The sequence below is a fragment of the Equus przewalskii genome, chromosome 4 (genome assembly GCF_037783145.1).
Source record: "Equus przewalskii isolate Varuska chromosome 4, EquPr2, whole genome shotgun sequence".
Taxonomy (NCBI): Eukaryota; Metazoa; Chordata; class Mammalia; order Perissodactyla; family Equidae; genus Equus; species Equus przewalskii.
In genome coordinates, this window is record NC_091834.1 from 74,170,095 (window position 1) to 74,184,686 (window position 14,592).

At 44.8% G+C, this 14,592-nt stretch overlaps 1 protein-coding gene across 9 annotated transcripts in view; it reads left to right on the plus strand.

Moving 5' to 3' along the window:
• The first annotated feature begins 1,089 nt into the window (after nt 1–1,089).
• Nucleotides 1,090–14,592, plus strand: part of ST7 (suppression of tumorigenicity 7) — a 257,760-nt gene continuing 244,257 nt past the window's right edge. For 2 of the 9 annotated variants that reach the window (XM_070616384.1, XM_070616382.1), the window contains exon 1: nt 1,090–1,477. Coding sequence is in view for 4 of the 9 variants with exons in the window: in XM_070616361.1 (XP_070472462.1) it covers nt 1,327–1,477 (151 nt within the window). In the remaining 5 variants the exon portion in view is untranslated. Of the gene's footprint in view, nt 1,478–3,541; nt 3,665–14,592 lie in introns of those variants that run through there. The other 7 variants (XM_070616361.1, XM_070616363.1, XM_070616364.1 and 4 more) reach the window with 7 other exon arrangements.

Genomic DNA, 14,592 nt, shown 5'->3' on the forward strand with positions numbered 1-14,592 from the left:
ATTCTGAGAATCCAGGCATCATTGTTAGATACAAAAATTGCGGCATGTGCTGCCATAAATAACTATAAAAAGTATGTATGTGTCAATTTCTCTTCTCCTTGTCCGTATCTGAAACCAGTAGCTGAGAGTGAGTTTGAAATTAGTGAAAATGTAAAAATAGTTCTATTATGTACGTCATAAGCAGGTCCTACATGTAAAAAATTAAAGGAGCTTGTTTTAGTATGGAGGAAACTACAGGTAAGCAAAACAAAATTTATAATAAAAGATTCCGCTGAATGCTCAGAATTCTAAAAATGTCTTTGCCGTAGATTGAATAACCAGCAGTTGCTTCCTTACCGTATAACACACAGAAAGTGAAATTATTTATGGAGAGAAACAAACTTTAGAATTTCATTTGGCAAAGGCAACGCATTTTATTCAGCACAGACAAAAACGTTTATAACGTACGTCTTGTTTCAAGTAGCCAGGACAGAATAAGCCAAAATTATCCCGGAGAATTGTTTATATTAAAAACAGGCTAAAAGTTGTTCGAACTGTGATTGCCCCAAAAATTGGAGGATAAACATTCCTCTTGTCAATATTTCTTTGGAAATCCTCTGTGCTGCTCCAAGGAAGACAAAACAAAGCTAAATAGAGTGTGCAAATCCAAATCTTGCTTAATAGAGTGATTTATCTTCAGGCCTATTAACCTGTGACAGGAGCACATCTCTATTTTTCTAGTTGCCCGGGTTTATTCATCCCTCTGAGCCTGAATTCTGACAGAAAAAGAGTAGAGTGTTAGGTTCAAGACCTTGGACCCCGGCATCCATCATACTGCAACCGAATTGTGGCTCGAGATTAAGGTAAACTACCCAATCGCTCTGTGCCTCGGTTTCCCTATCTATATATCGGGGATTGCTGAAGGGATTAAAAGAGATTATACAGATTTTGGAACAGCGCCCGGCACACAGGAAACCCTCAAGATACGTGAGTTATCATTAGTATGTCCCGTGTCCCTCAGCGCGCCACTTCGCCTGTCTTTCTAAATATTACCATGATCAATATAAATGGCATCGGAATGCGAGGGGGCAGGGGCCACGTGATCCCTTCACGAAGGCCACTTGGGGGGCCTTCACAGACTCAGCAGGAAGGCTAGGGAAGCGAAGGCGAGCGCGCCCGCGGTCGGCGCGCGATTTCCCGCCGCGCCCGAGAGCCGGGCGGCGGGCGGGCTCCGGGGGCGCCCGTGCAGCGGCGGCGGCGGCGGCGGCGGCGCGAGCGGCGCCTCCGGGCCGGTGAATCATCCCGGCAGACACCGAGAGCCGCGGCAGCAGAGAGCAGCGCCGAAAAATGGCTGAAGCGGGCACGGGCTTTCTGGAGCAGCTCAAGTCCTGCATCGTCTGGTCGTGGACTTATCTCTGGACCGTGTGGTTCTTCATCGTGCTCTTCCTTGTCTACATCCTGCGGGTGCCCTTGAAAATCAACGACAACTTGAGCACAGGTAAGGCCGGCAGCCGGCCCGCGGCGCCCGCCCCTCCCCCGCCCCGGAAAGTTAGTGCAACTCGCGCGGGGCCGCGGCCGGCGGGGGCGGGCGGCCGGGCGCGCGCTCGGGGCCGCGCCAGGGCCCGCGCACCGGCTGCCCGTGGCCGCCCGCCGGGGACGCGGTGCCTCAGGTGGCGGGGCCGGGTGGCGAGGCCGGGCGGCGGGGGCGCCGGGGCGTGCGGAGGCGGCCGGCGGCCTGCCCGGCCCCGCGGCCCCTCGGACGAGGAGCCGCGCCGCGCACACGCCGCGAGGCGGGCCCAGCAGGCGGCGACAGCGTCTCGGCTCGGGCCGGCCGCCCTCCCGGGCTCGGCGGCGGCGACGGGGGCGGACGCATGTCGGCAGGGAGGGAGTCCCCGCGGCCGCCCCTCAGGGTGTGCGCGCGACCGCCGAGGGCTCCCTGGAGGCGGCCCGTGGCCTTCCCCACCGCCCTCGGCTGGCGTGGCCAACGTCCGAAGTGCCGTGGGACCCGGCCGGCCGCGGGCGCCCCGGGGACGCTGCCTGCGGGGAGGCCCCCAAAAGGAGCCGACCCCGGCCGGGCCCCGGGACTGCCTGGAGGCGCCCCCCGGCGGCCCCGGCTTGAGCCCTCGGGTTGGCGGGGAGGGCCGCGTTGCGCTGATTAGACTGGGAGAGGGATTCCCGAAGGTGCCATCAGGGGTGTGGATGACGTGTCAGGTTAGCAAACCGAGTGTCAACGGGACAAAAGGAGAGAGGGGAGTCGGGAATGTATGGGGCTTTTCAGGGCTCTGTCCCCGTTCTCCCCCGACATGAGGCTCTGCTCGCTCGTCCCGTCCAGAAGCCTAGAGAAAGCTCCACATCCGCGGGAGCCCCCGAGGCTCGGGTCCGCGGTCGGAACTGCAGAGGGTAATTGGAACAGGATGTTAACAAACCTGCGAGCGGCCAACTGAATCCTGGAAAAGCAACCACAGGGAAAACCCACACCACGTGTAACACGCCAGAGACAATTCAGAAGCACGAAGTATATTTTGCGGGAGGGGTTGCAGTCCTTGAAGTCTAGAAATAGATGTTGGACTCAAGTTAGATGGGTTTTAAAAAAAAAATTTCACAGTGCTTTGGGAAGTCCTTACAGTCCTGAATATATATGTGTATGTATAGGTAATACGTGTGTGTATATATATGTATGTTCTCCCTAGTGTGTGATTTACGTTCTCTGGGAGTCCACGTCTGGAAATGCGTTTTCCTGTGTGTTGTTTAAACTGCACTAAAACAATTTTTAGAACACTTGAGATAATATACTGATTTTATTAGACAATTTTGCTTTTAAACACTATGCCTCAGACATCTTGATTACTTTAACTTAAACTCATGTTCTATTTACATTTATTTCATAGTATCCCTTGGAGGCAGATAGGATTTTGCACCTTAGAGTCATCTTACTACTTTAATAGGTGCTGCTCAGCCCTTGGATTCAGTTATCTCAGAGACCGTGGCTTTCTGGCTGTTCATCTCTTAGAGTGGCTGCTTGTCACAATACTGTCTTCCTTGCGTTAGGCAAATATACCTCCAAGATACCCTCTAATCCCGAAGTCCTCTAACTTTAAGAAGTTGTTTGAATATATGTGGTAAGGTAATCCTATATTTATTGATAAATGAGTTTGATTTTTTCTTCCAAAAAATTCATTGTAGGGTTTTAAAAAATGCATGTCATTTAATACACATTAAAAATTTTTATTTTGGAACACGCATTTTGTTTACCACTTTCTTAAAGTAGGTTGAATAATCCCTGGTGTGTGTATATGTGTGCATGTGCCCTTAAGTGCCACATACCAATGCTTTATGCAGAACTGGCAAGAAGCAAAATACCTACTGGGAAAATGTGTAGTTTTCAAGGAAGAAAATACTTAGATCTCCCAGCAGCTTTAAATCCAGCATGTCTCACAGACACCTTTGTTGATTTGTATAGGGCCGTTTCTCACTGAGCTTATAAAAGATAGAGAAAATATAAAGATGAGCGTGCCATCTGGGCTGAACCTCACCAGACACGTGATAGAGGGAGCCTGAGGCTGTTTTCCCTAGTGACTCTTGGACTTCTGTTTTCAGTGTGGTTTTATGCACATTTTAGTCATAAAGGAAGGTAAAAGGAGAAGCACACCGAGAGCAGCCACCTCTCTGCTATTTCTGTGAGAAGGTAGGAGGAGTGGGGTCACTGGGCCTTCCCATGGTGGAACTTCCCCTTGCAGGGAAATCCAAGTGGGTTCTCATGGGACTCATTTTGCAGTTCCTAAACCTATGGTGCTTGCTCTTCCTGTGACGGTGAAGGTGTCCCTGGAGAGGCAGCCGAGTCTAGAGCTGCTTTTAGGGAGCTGCGGGTGGCGCGGGCCTCCTTCCTCAGGGAAGCTGAGGACGCTATCACAGTGAGGCAGACGGGTGAGACAGCAGGAGGAGTCAGGGCTTCCATGACACAGGCCCAGCTCTGCACTTGTAAGATTGTGGAATTTGGTAAAAAATGTTCCAGAGTTGTTTTGAATATCTACTTGGCGTGTTCTCAATAGCTTGATTACCTGTGACAACTTTGATATATCTAATCTCATGTGATCATATTTTGTGGTAAATGTGCTTAACCCAATTTGTTTTTTAAAATTTCTTGAATGCCTCCTATGCATAGGGCACTGTGACAGGTGCTGTGATGGGAAAGATACACAAGTTTGCAAAACTCAGGCTAAATAAGGGGTTTACAACATGGGTGCAACTTCCTATAATGCGAAGTGGAGCAGGGCGAGGCTTCTCTTCAACTGAGCCTTGAGGATGAGAAGTCCGTGGTTCTGACTTGGGGACACAGAGGGTGGGCCTCCCAAACAAATGCACGAGGATGTGGAAGTGCAGGTCAGATTCAGACAACTGTGAATCATGTGGAATTTAAAACAATATAAGAAAAGGACTTTAATTGAACAACGCTAGTATGTATAATTTACATACATATGTAGTATGTATAATTTTCCAAGTAAAAATACTTCTAAGGTTCTTTTCATGGTGTGCCTTAGTTTCATTGTGCTACTTCCCTACTCTCAGCATCTGGGTTTGCTTGACCTTCAGTGCATTGAGCTTGTGCCATTTAGGGATAAAGTTAAAAGAATTCCACAGTATTCTCTTAGGCCACACAGAGAAAACTTCATGTAGGTAACCAAATCTTACAATGAAAAATGAATTTTAAGAAGGACAAGGGAGAAAACAAACATATTAAGAATAGAACCCACTGGTTAGCTTTGAAAATTGATTTTTGACGTTCTGCCCTTGAGTTGATAAGAGTGTTAAAATAATTCCATGATTTACTGAAAATAGAATGAACTTTAACAAGATTTAAAAAAACCCTGAATTATATTACTACTTGTCAGTTTTCAAGTGAATTAATATCCTAAAACAATGCTTTTCCAGAAGGGCAGAATATTAATTGTAGATAGGAGCAGTCATGCAGGATATTATTCAAGAAAAACAATAGAATAGATTAGTCTTTAAAAAATACACTTACTGGGGCCGGCCCTGTGGCCGAGTGGCTAAGTTCACGCGCTCCGCCTCAGCAGCCCTGGGTTTCGCTGGTTTGGATCCTGGGCGTGGACATGGCACCACTCTCAGGCCATGCTGAGGCGGCATCTCACGTGCCACAACTGAAAAAGAATATACAACTATGTACTGGGGGGATTTGGGGAGAAAAAGCAGAAAAAAAAAGAAGATTGGCAACAGTTGTTAGCTCAGGTGCCAATCTTTAAAAAAAAAAAAAACACTTTATACTGTGGTGTTGATAGCACTTTCTCATCTACCCTCTGTTCTGAGGTTTTAGATGCTGAATTTAAAACACTGCATGATTGGGGTGGCCCTGTGGCATAGTGGTTGAGGTCACGTGCTCCACTCTGGTGGCCCAGGATTCATGAGTTGGGATCCTGGGTGTGGAACTATGCAACGCTCATTAAGCCACACTGTGGCAGCATCCCATATACAAAATAGAGGAACATTGGCACAGATGTTAGCTCAGGGACCATTTTCCTCAAGCAAAAAGAGGAAGATTGGCAGCAGATGTTAGCTTAGGGCCCATCTTCCTGGCACACACACACAAAAAAAACAAAAAAAACTCACTGCATGATAACACCTTTTCTTAGAATGTGCACCTTTGCCATTTTTGCACCAAGCAACTTAAATGATTTTCCGATTCTTTTTCTGTTTCCTGAAAAGCAAGTTTTCAAAGACCTTTGAAATCATGTTTCATTCCATCTGGAAAGCAAATGCAATAGTCTGACCTAGGCTTAAGGTTGTTTCTATTATAAAACTTATTTTGTGTTAAGATGATAAATACAGATCTTACATCACTGAACTGAAATGATACATAACTTTAGGTCAGCTCAATTTTGAGTATTTTAGTATTGTAAATAGTTGCTCTAAATTTAGTTAATACTCTGGATTTCTCGTCTCAAGTGCCTGGTTCCAGTTTACTTAGGTCTTTTGCCCCTGCTCTGCCTGTTTAAAATGTTCTCCCCATTTGTGAATCCCACCCATCCTTCAGGGATTAACTTGCATGCTGCCTTCTGATGCTTTCAACTGAAGGTGATATTTCCTCCAACTTTCACAGTACATTATCTGAGAAGCATGTAGACAGTTTTTACCTTGCATGAGTTATAGGTGTGTGTGTGTGTCTTGCTGTATACATGTTTTATAGCTTCTCCTAGGCTCTGAGTTCTTCATTTTCCAGTATAATTCCTTGCTCATATTAGTTCCTTACCATTCACTGGATGAATGAATCTCCAAGTTGTAGTGTACTGTCAGTTGGGATTTGGAACAATGGAATTGGTTAAAGACATTACTAGGTATGTGCTTCATTTAACTTTTCAGCTTTAGATCGAGGTCAGAAGCTGTCACAAAAACGTAAATTCTATGATGGGTCGTATGCATCTCATTCATGGTGGTCTAGTTTACGAACACATGAAAAGGACAATTTTCTGATTAACGTCAGCTTTGAGTTTAGGATATATTCCAGACATCTTAGTTGCCCTTACTTATTTTTGGAGACATTTCTCTCAGCCATTAATGAAGCAATCTGAATGATGCTTTTTTCCTCAGGCCCTCAGTTTCCATACATGTACAATGATAGCTTTATATTCCTTAAAATTCTTTCTAGCTCTAGGATTCCGTTTCAGTGCCTTGGGATAAATTTCACTGAATGCAGAGGGTAGAACCAAGCAAATACATGGACTCAATGGATGTATATGTTTTTTCCAGTTTGGACTCTAATTCTTAGTGACTACAACTCCAGATTTTATGTGGCTTCCTTCAGTGGCTTTCCATCTCACTGAAAGTAATATCCAAATATATTACCCTGGGTCACACAGTCTGATGATCTGACCCCTTCCTACCCCTTGTATCTGAATTTACACCACTCTTTCTCGAGGTCATTACCCTCCAGACATGTGATTCTTTCTCATTCTTAAACATACCTTGTTTGTTCCTGCCCTCATAGCTTTTGCGCTAGCTGTGCCCTCCACTCGGAATGCTTTCCTACTTGATTTTTGCACAATATTCTTCTTACTGTTCACATCTGTGCTTAAATTCACTTCTTCTGAGAGGCTTTGAGTGATGACCCAGTCTAAAATGACCATCTAGTTACTGTAATATCACCAGATTTAAATTATCTGCATAGCACTCAGCACTGTTTGATACAGTTCTTGTTTATTTATTTATTGCATTTTCGTAGTTGTCCCCCATGTGACTGTAAACTCCACGACAGTAGGGACCTTGTTTGTCTTGTTTTGTCTCATTGTGTTTTTCCTTTAAACAAACAGACAGCCAATTATTTCTCTAGCAAAAGTGGATTTATTTGGGATTAGCAAAGAATTGCAGTTTGGGATCTGCAACCATGGCAGGCCATGTACCAGTCCTGAGCAGCAAGGGAAGGAGAAACTCCTTTATGGAGGGGAAGAGGAAGTGGAGAGGGCTATTGTAAACCAAGAGTTCATTGGAGGAGACTGGGAGTTCGAAGTGTAGTGGCTTTTCATTGGTTGAGTTGTGGTAGTCTCTTATAGGCTGAGCTTCTTGCAGGTCAACAAGAGGAAGTCTTTCTTCTTCCTCTTGGCCTCTGCTATGGACATAGGATATGAGAACTCCCCCTTTTGGCCTCCTGACTCCATTCTAATGAAGTTTCCGTTTATCAATTTCCACATTTTTCCTTTTTGATCAAGATATTTCTCTGAAAGAATCACTGATCAAGAGTCAGGTTATTCTGGTTTCAGCAGTCTTTTGTCTCTTGGTGCCAGGAAGGACCTTTCCTGGGTGTCATGTCCCATGTCAGAGGGAAGGTGCACAGATTAGAAACCTCTTGTGGCCACATTTGAGTGACAAGGAGAAGTAAAAAGAACGCTCAGGTACTCTAAAGTCCATGTTATCAAGTCGTGGGCATTGGAAATCATCTGAAGTGTTATGTCATCATCAAAGGTTTGACAGACAAAATTCCAACGGGCCTGGTCCAGACATTCGAGAAAGCTGTCTCACTGGATGGTGTCTGCTTCAATTCTGAGAAATCTTTACTTTTAAGTCACCGGATGATGTGCATGTCTAGTCAGGGTTTGGTGCTTTCTTCAGGTGTGTCATGTGAATCCAAGAGTCTATTCCCTGGAGTTTTGCGGCACAAGAGTTAGATAACAGTACCTGGTAGGGGCCTTTCCAGTGAGGTTGAAGAGAGTCCTTCTGGAGGTGTTTTTTCCAATAGAGAAAATCTCCAGTTTGCAAGGCGTGATGCTTAAGGTCTCTCTCTCCCTGGAGTGCTCTATGAAAAGACAGCTCTACCAGAAAACGGTCATTTTCATTAGAAGCAATTAGGTCTTTGCATTTTGGAGTATATCTCCTTTTATCGGGTATGGGTCAAAAGAGGCAGGAGCCAACTGCATTGGGCGTCCTGTGACTGTCTCCAAGGGTGAGAGTTTATGAGTTCCAGAGGGGGTGGATCTGAGATTGAGAAGCACCAACAGCAGTAATTTTGGCCAAGGTATTTGGAGGTTCTCTACAGATTTTGCCAATTCAGTCTTAGTAACGCTGTAAGGCATTGACTAAACCATAGGATTGAGGGTGGTAAGCGTAGTGAAAGTGTTGTAAAACTGGCCAAACAGCACAGGCTTGTGGAAGTACTTGACCAGTAAAATGGGTTCCTCGGTCCCTATGAAGTTTGAGAGGAGTTCCCCAGGTAGGGATAATCTTTTCCAAAATGACTTTAGCCACAGAAAAGGCAGTAGCCTGTCTGCAATGGAAGGCTTTAGTCCAGTGAGAAAACTTACAAACCATGACTAAAATGTGTTTATATCCATGAGATGGGAGAAGTTGTGTGAAATCCATTTGCCAAACCTCAAATGGTCCATTAGGCAGTTTAAATGTCTGGGAGCAGTACAAACTGGCTTCCCTGGGTTGTATTTTGGACAAATGGGACAAGTAGGATAAGCACTTTTTGCAGCCTTTTTAATATTTCCCCACCAATATTGATTTATGAATGGTGTCATTTTGTCAGTAGACCAATGGTTTGATGCATGTACAGTGGTGAGGAGTGGGAATTTTAGAGTCTCTGATAGGACTGGATTGTAATTTGGTCCAAACCAGAGCTTTATCTTTTTATCAAACCAACAGTTGATGAACCTTCAATCTTGTTTTTCCTTTTCTGAGGCCAGTTGTTGGGCCTCTCTAGTCAGCTTTTCTAAGTTATCATTTGGGGAATATCCCTTTGGACACTGACAGAGGCTTGGCTGCTGTTGGTTCCTTTAAGGGTGGCATTCCTTGTGGAAATATCAGCAAAGTGATTTCCTTTAGCTTCCAGAGAATCAAGTTTAGAATGCCCTGGGATCTTAATAATAGCTCAAGTGGCTGGTAAAACTATAGCATCCAATAATTCCTGAACATAGGGCCCATTTTAAATTTTATTTTTGCTGGCAGTAAGGAAGCCACGTTGCTTCCACAGCATTCTGAAATGATGAGCTACATTGAAAGCATATCTACTGTTAGTATGAACATTGGCAGATTTGCCCTTGGCTAACGTACAAGCCTGTCTAAGTACATATAATTCAGCCTATTGGGCCGAAGTAGCCATAGGTGAAGGTGCTGCCTTAACAATATCAAAAGGAGTTTCAATAGCATATGCAGTACAATATTTGCCATTGTCACCTCTAAATAAGAATCCTCAGTAAACCATGAGAAGTTGGCATTACCCAAAGGAGTTTCCTACAGATCAGCACGAGGAGTCAGGAGGTGATCCGTTAGCATTAAGCAGTCATGAGGGACTTCATCAGTAATGGAGGGGAGAAGAGTAGCATGTTAAAGTTATAATAGTGTAAAAGAGTTATGTGAGGAGCAGTTAACAAAAGGATTTTGTAGGAGGTGAGGTGGCTGACTGAAGTATGTTGAGTGTGATGAGAATTCAGGAGGGCTTCCATAGCATGAGATACAAAAATGGTTAAAGGGGATCCCACATCTTTTTCCTTGGTGGCCTTAACCAAAAGGGCAGTGGCAGTCATGGCTCTAAGGCAAGGGGGGGTATGTCTGCCACAGGGTCCAGTGGCTGACCCCTGTGGGTTGATGGTGGGCCCGTGTTTTGGAGTGAGTACCTCAAGGGCATTCCCTTCCTTTTCATATACAAAAAGGAAAAAGGGAATCTGATAATTGGAATGTCCAAAGGCAGGTGGGTTCGTCAAACTCTCCTTTAAAAAGGCTTTGAAGGCTGTGTTGTCCTGTTCTTCCCATAAAATTGGGTTGGGGTGGTTGTTAGTAAAACATACAGAGGTTTGACCATAAGAGAAATTTGGAATCCAATTTCAGCAATAACCAGTTAGCCTGAGGAGATCTCACAGTTGATGCTTAGTTTCGGGAAACTTAGGACACCGTGAAGCCTATCTGGATCAGGATGTAGCCCTTGTTCTGATATAAGATGCCCTAAATATTGAACCTAGGTTTGGGCCAACTGCAATGTCTCTTTGGCCACCTTGTGTCCCTTTAAGGCTAAAAGCTTTAGCAAGCGGATGCTGTCTTCCTGTGAGGAAATTTGGGAGGGAGAGCAAAGAAGCAAATTGTCCATATATTGCAACAAAGTAGAACCTAGGGCACTTCCTCTCATCCAGATCAGCCATCAGGATTCATGAGAAATAAAAAGGGCTCTCAGTAAAACCCTGATGCGTTACTGTCTAGGTGAATTGTTTTTCTTCCCAAGTGAAGGCAAAAAGATATTGGCCGGCTTCATCAACTGGAATACTAAAGAATGCACTGCATAAATCAATTGCCGTAAAGAATTTGCTTCCAGTGGAAATGGATGTTAGTGGTGTGTGAGGGTTAGGAACAACAGGGTCTTGAGGGATAACAGTATGGTTTATTGCTTGGAGGTCGTGAACAATCTTCCACCCTTGGCCAGTGGGTTTTCTCACAAATAAAATAGGAGTATTACAGGGACTAGTACAAGGGATAAAGAGGCCTTGAGCCTTGTAATCCTCTGTTATGGGCTTTATACCTTGAAGAGCTTCTTCGTTTATAGGTATTGATTAATTTTAGGGAGAGGTTTTGAGGGATCTCTTTGAATCTTGATGGGAAGTATACTGTGAATTTTACCACTATCAGCTGAAGATTTTGCCCATAAGGAGGGTGGTAGCTGATTTAATAGGGACAAATGATCGGAGTTTCCAGAATCAGCTCTAGTATCATCAGAAATGGAGGAAATAAAAGATGTCAAAAGGGTCCTTTAATTCACCTGGTTGACTGTTTTGATGGCTACTGTCAAATTCTAGAATTATTTCCCCCTTTTGAGAGAAAGAAATCCAGCATGATAGTTTTCCAAGAAGTATCAGCCTAATAAATGAATGGGGTGGAGGAACTACGGAGAAAAGGGTGTGTCTCTCAAAGGGCCTAAACAGAAGGGACTAGCTTCAGAGACAAGAGCGTTTTGATGTTTATTAGGAATCCTGCTCTTTGAACTGCTTTAGTACTCCAAGGCAGGGGCTGCTTTATAGTAGTGGGGTTGAGCGCTGACACTGTGGCTGAGGTGTCAGGACAGAAAGAGACATGTCTCCAATCTAGAGAAATGTTTCTCCAAGCCAGTCAAGAGGGAAGATTGAGAAGAGCCCTCGTAGTTCCTCCGAGCCCTGTCACTGAGAATTTGGAGGATGTTGGAAAGGCTGGTTAGAGGGCTGAAGGCCCTTCTAGAAGCACCAAAATTTGTAACAATCTCTTTTCCGATGTCCTGGCTCTTTGCAATAAGAGCAGAAACTAGGTTTTTGGTTTTGTTTAGGGGCCTTCATTTGCTGGAGTTGAAGATTAAGAATTTTAGCAGTCTTTCTTTTAGGTATGAGAGAGCTGTTTGCCAGATTAACTAAATCTCGAGAGGACATAGTTTCCCTTTCCATCCTGGTCCTCTTTACTAGAAGGGAAGGTCCCCGTTCAGCCCTTTAATAAACATAGAGTTAAAAGCTACCCGGGTGGAATCTACATCTGAAGGAAGACAAGAATTTTCTTTAAAAGCAGTCTGAAAGTTGATTATAATAGTCACAAACAGATTCATCAGGTTTTTGTGCATAAGCCTGAATTTTGTTCCAGTCACTGGGCTTTGGGAAAGCCCTAGGAATTGCCTGATGAAGTCGTTTAGTGATGGACACATCATACAACAGGTCAGCAGCTGGTCTCTTGGTTGTAGTTCTAGAGACCTTTCAGGATTTTCTCAGTTAGTGGTTTACATTCAACCCTGGGCCTGGCCTTTACTGACAAGCATATGAACTAACTGATATGAGTCAGAGAAACCAGGATGATAAGTTCGAATGACTATATCAAATTCCTCAGCAAATCTGTGAGGATCTTCTGTTTCTTTAAGAAAATCTTTCGCTATGGCTCTCACTTTAGCTTTAGTCCAGGGAGTGTAAGAAATTAAGGGTTTAGCATTTGGATCCTCAGAAGGCTTAATTTTAAAAGGACAAGTTCTGATAGGTTAAGAGGAAGAGAGAGTGGGGAGAAGTTCAGGGAAAAGGGGCAGTTTGGCGCGAGAGTTGGTATGGGGGAACTGAGGGTATGGAGGAGGTGTAGACCCGGTACAGACAGGAAGGAGGTGGAGGGTACTGGAAGCGGAGACTGAGACAAAGAAGCCGGGAAGGGGAACGTGAGGCCTCAGGAGCCACTTTATCTTTTTTTAATTGTTTCACTTCAATTAATCTTAACATTTTATTTTGCAGAGAGGCAATTTTAAACTCCTGATAACATTTGTAAGCCTCAAGATAGCAATCAAAATAGATGTTCCAATCAATTGTGGAAATTATAGAGCTATGGTTATCAAATTCAGTTTTAAGAAAAGTAAGTTTGAGGAGTTCAAAAGGTCCCCACAATGGCCATTGGTGTTCTAAATTACTTTTGGTTGGATTGGTCCATTTAGTTAGAAACGCACATGAGGAATGACCAGTTTTTAAACATAAAATTGGCCAGAATCCCTGTAGGGGGGCGTGCCTTCAAAATATTTAGGTAACTGGGATCCCTTCTTAGAGGTTTTTCTCTAGAGCACAGGAATAATTCTCAAACAGCCTAACCAGCTCAAACAGCTTTAACAGCTTGCAATTCAAACAGCTTGAACAGCTCAGACAGCCTGCAGGCTTACTACCAACCAGTTCTAAGGGAACAGTCCTGTTCATTAAGGTGGACTGAAGGTTGATCTACCCCGTTCCAAAAGAACAGTCTGTCCCCAAGAGAGTCAGGCCAAAGGCTGGACCGGCACAGTTCCAGTGAAACAGTCTGAAAGTCAGACTGAAGGCTAGCACAGTTTCAGTAGATACAGTCCATTTTCAAAAGGAATTGGACCAAAGGCCAGCGCGGTTCCAAGGAATAGCCTGGACCAAAGAGTCAGGCCAAAGTGCCACGTGAGTTCTTGCAGACAAACAAGGCTTTAACCAGAAAAGGACGAGGCCTTGAACTAGATCTGGAATAAAGCCTTGGAGAGCCTCAAACACAAAGAAGGCAGAAGTTCGGATCCAGTAAAAAGACTTAACCCTCGAACTCCAGGGTGGGCAAGAGAAGCAGTGAGCTCAGTGGGCTCAGTTGTCAGTAACTCACTTGTGTGCTCACCAGCCTTGGAATCATCAAGAGTCTTTTCTGGATCTCTGTAAGGACCATCAAAATGTTGACCTTGAACAAATAGACAGCCAGTTATTTCTCCAGCAAAAATGGGTTTATTCGGCATCAGCAAAGAATTACATTTCGGGTCCTGCAACCGTGGCAAGCCATGTACCAGCCCTGGAGCAGCAAGGGGAGGAGAAACTTGTATAGAGGGGAAGAGGAAGTTGGGAGGGCTATTGTAAACCAAGAGTCCCTTGAAGGAGACTGGGATTTCGAGGTGTGGTGGCTTTTCGTTGGGTGAGTTGTGATAGTCTCTCCTTCGCTGAGCTTCTTTGCAGGTCAAAAAGAAAAAGTCTTCTTTCTGTTGGGCTCTGCCATGGACATAGGGCATGAGAATTCCCCCTTTTTGGCCTCCTGACTCCATTTTTTTTTTTTTAAAGATTGTGGGGCTGGCCTGTGGCCAAGTTGTTAAGTTTGTGTGCTCTGCTTCTGCGGCCCAGGTTATTGCTGGTTCGGATCCGGGGCATGGACCTGGCTCCGCACATCAGGCCATGCTGAGGTGGCATCCCATATAGCACAACCAGAAGGACCTAGAACTAGAATATACAACTATGTACTGGGGGGCTTTGGGGAGAAGAAGAAGAAAAAGAAATGAAGATTGGCAAGAGATATTAGCTCAGATGCCAATCTTTATTTTTTTCTTCTTTTTCTTCTCCCCAAAGCCCCTCAATACATAGTTATATATTCTGGTTGTAGGCCTTTCCGGTTGTGCTATGTGGGACGCCACCTCAGCTTGACCTGATGCGCAGTGCCAGGTCTGTGCCCAGGATCCAAACCAGGGAAACCCTGGGCCGCTGAAGCAGAGTGTGTGAAATTAACCACTTGACCACAGGGCCAGCCCCCCACTCTATTTTAATGAGGTTTCTGTTTATTGATTTCCACATGTGTATCCCCAGGATCTTGAGCAGTGAGTGTTTGGGCCTAACGTGTGCTCAGTATGTATTTGTTAAATGAATGAGAAAC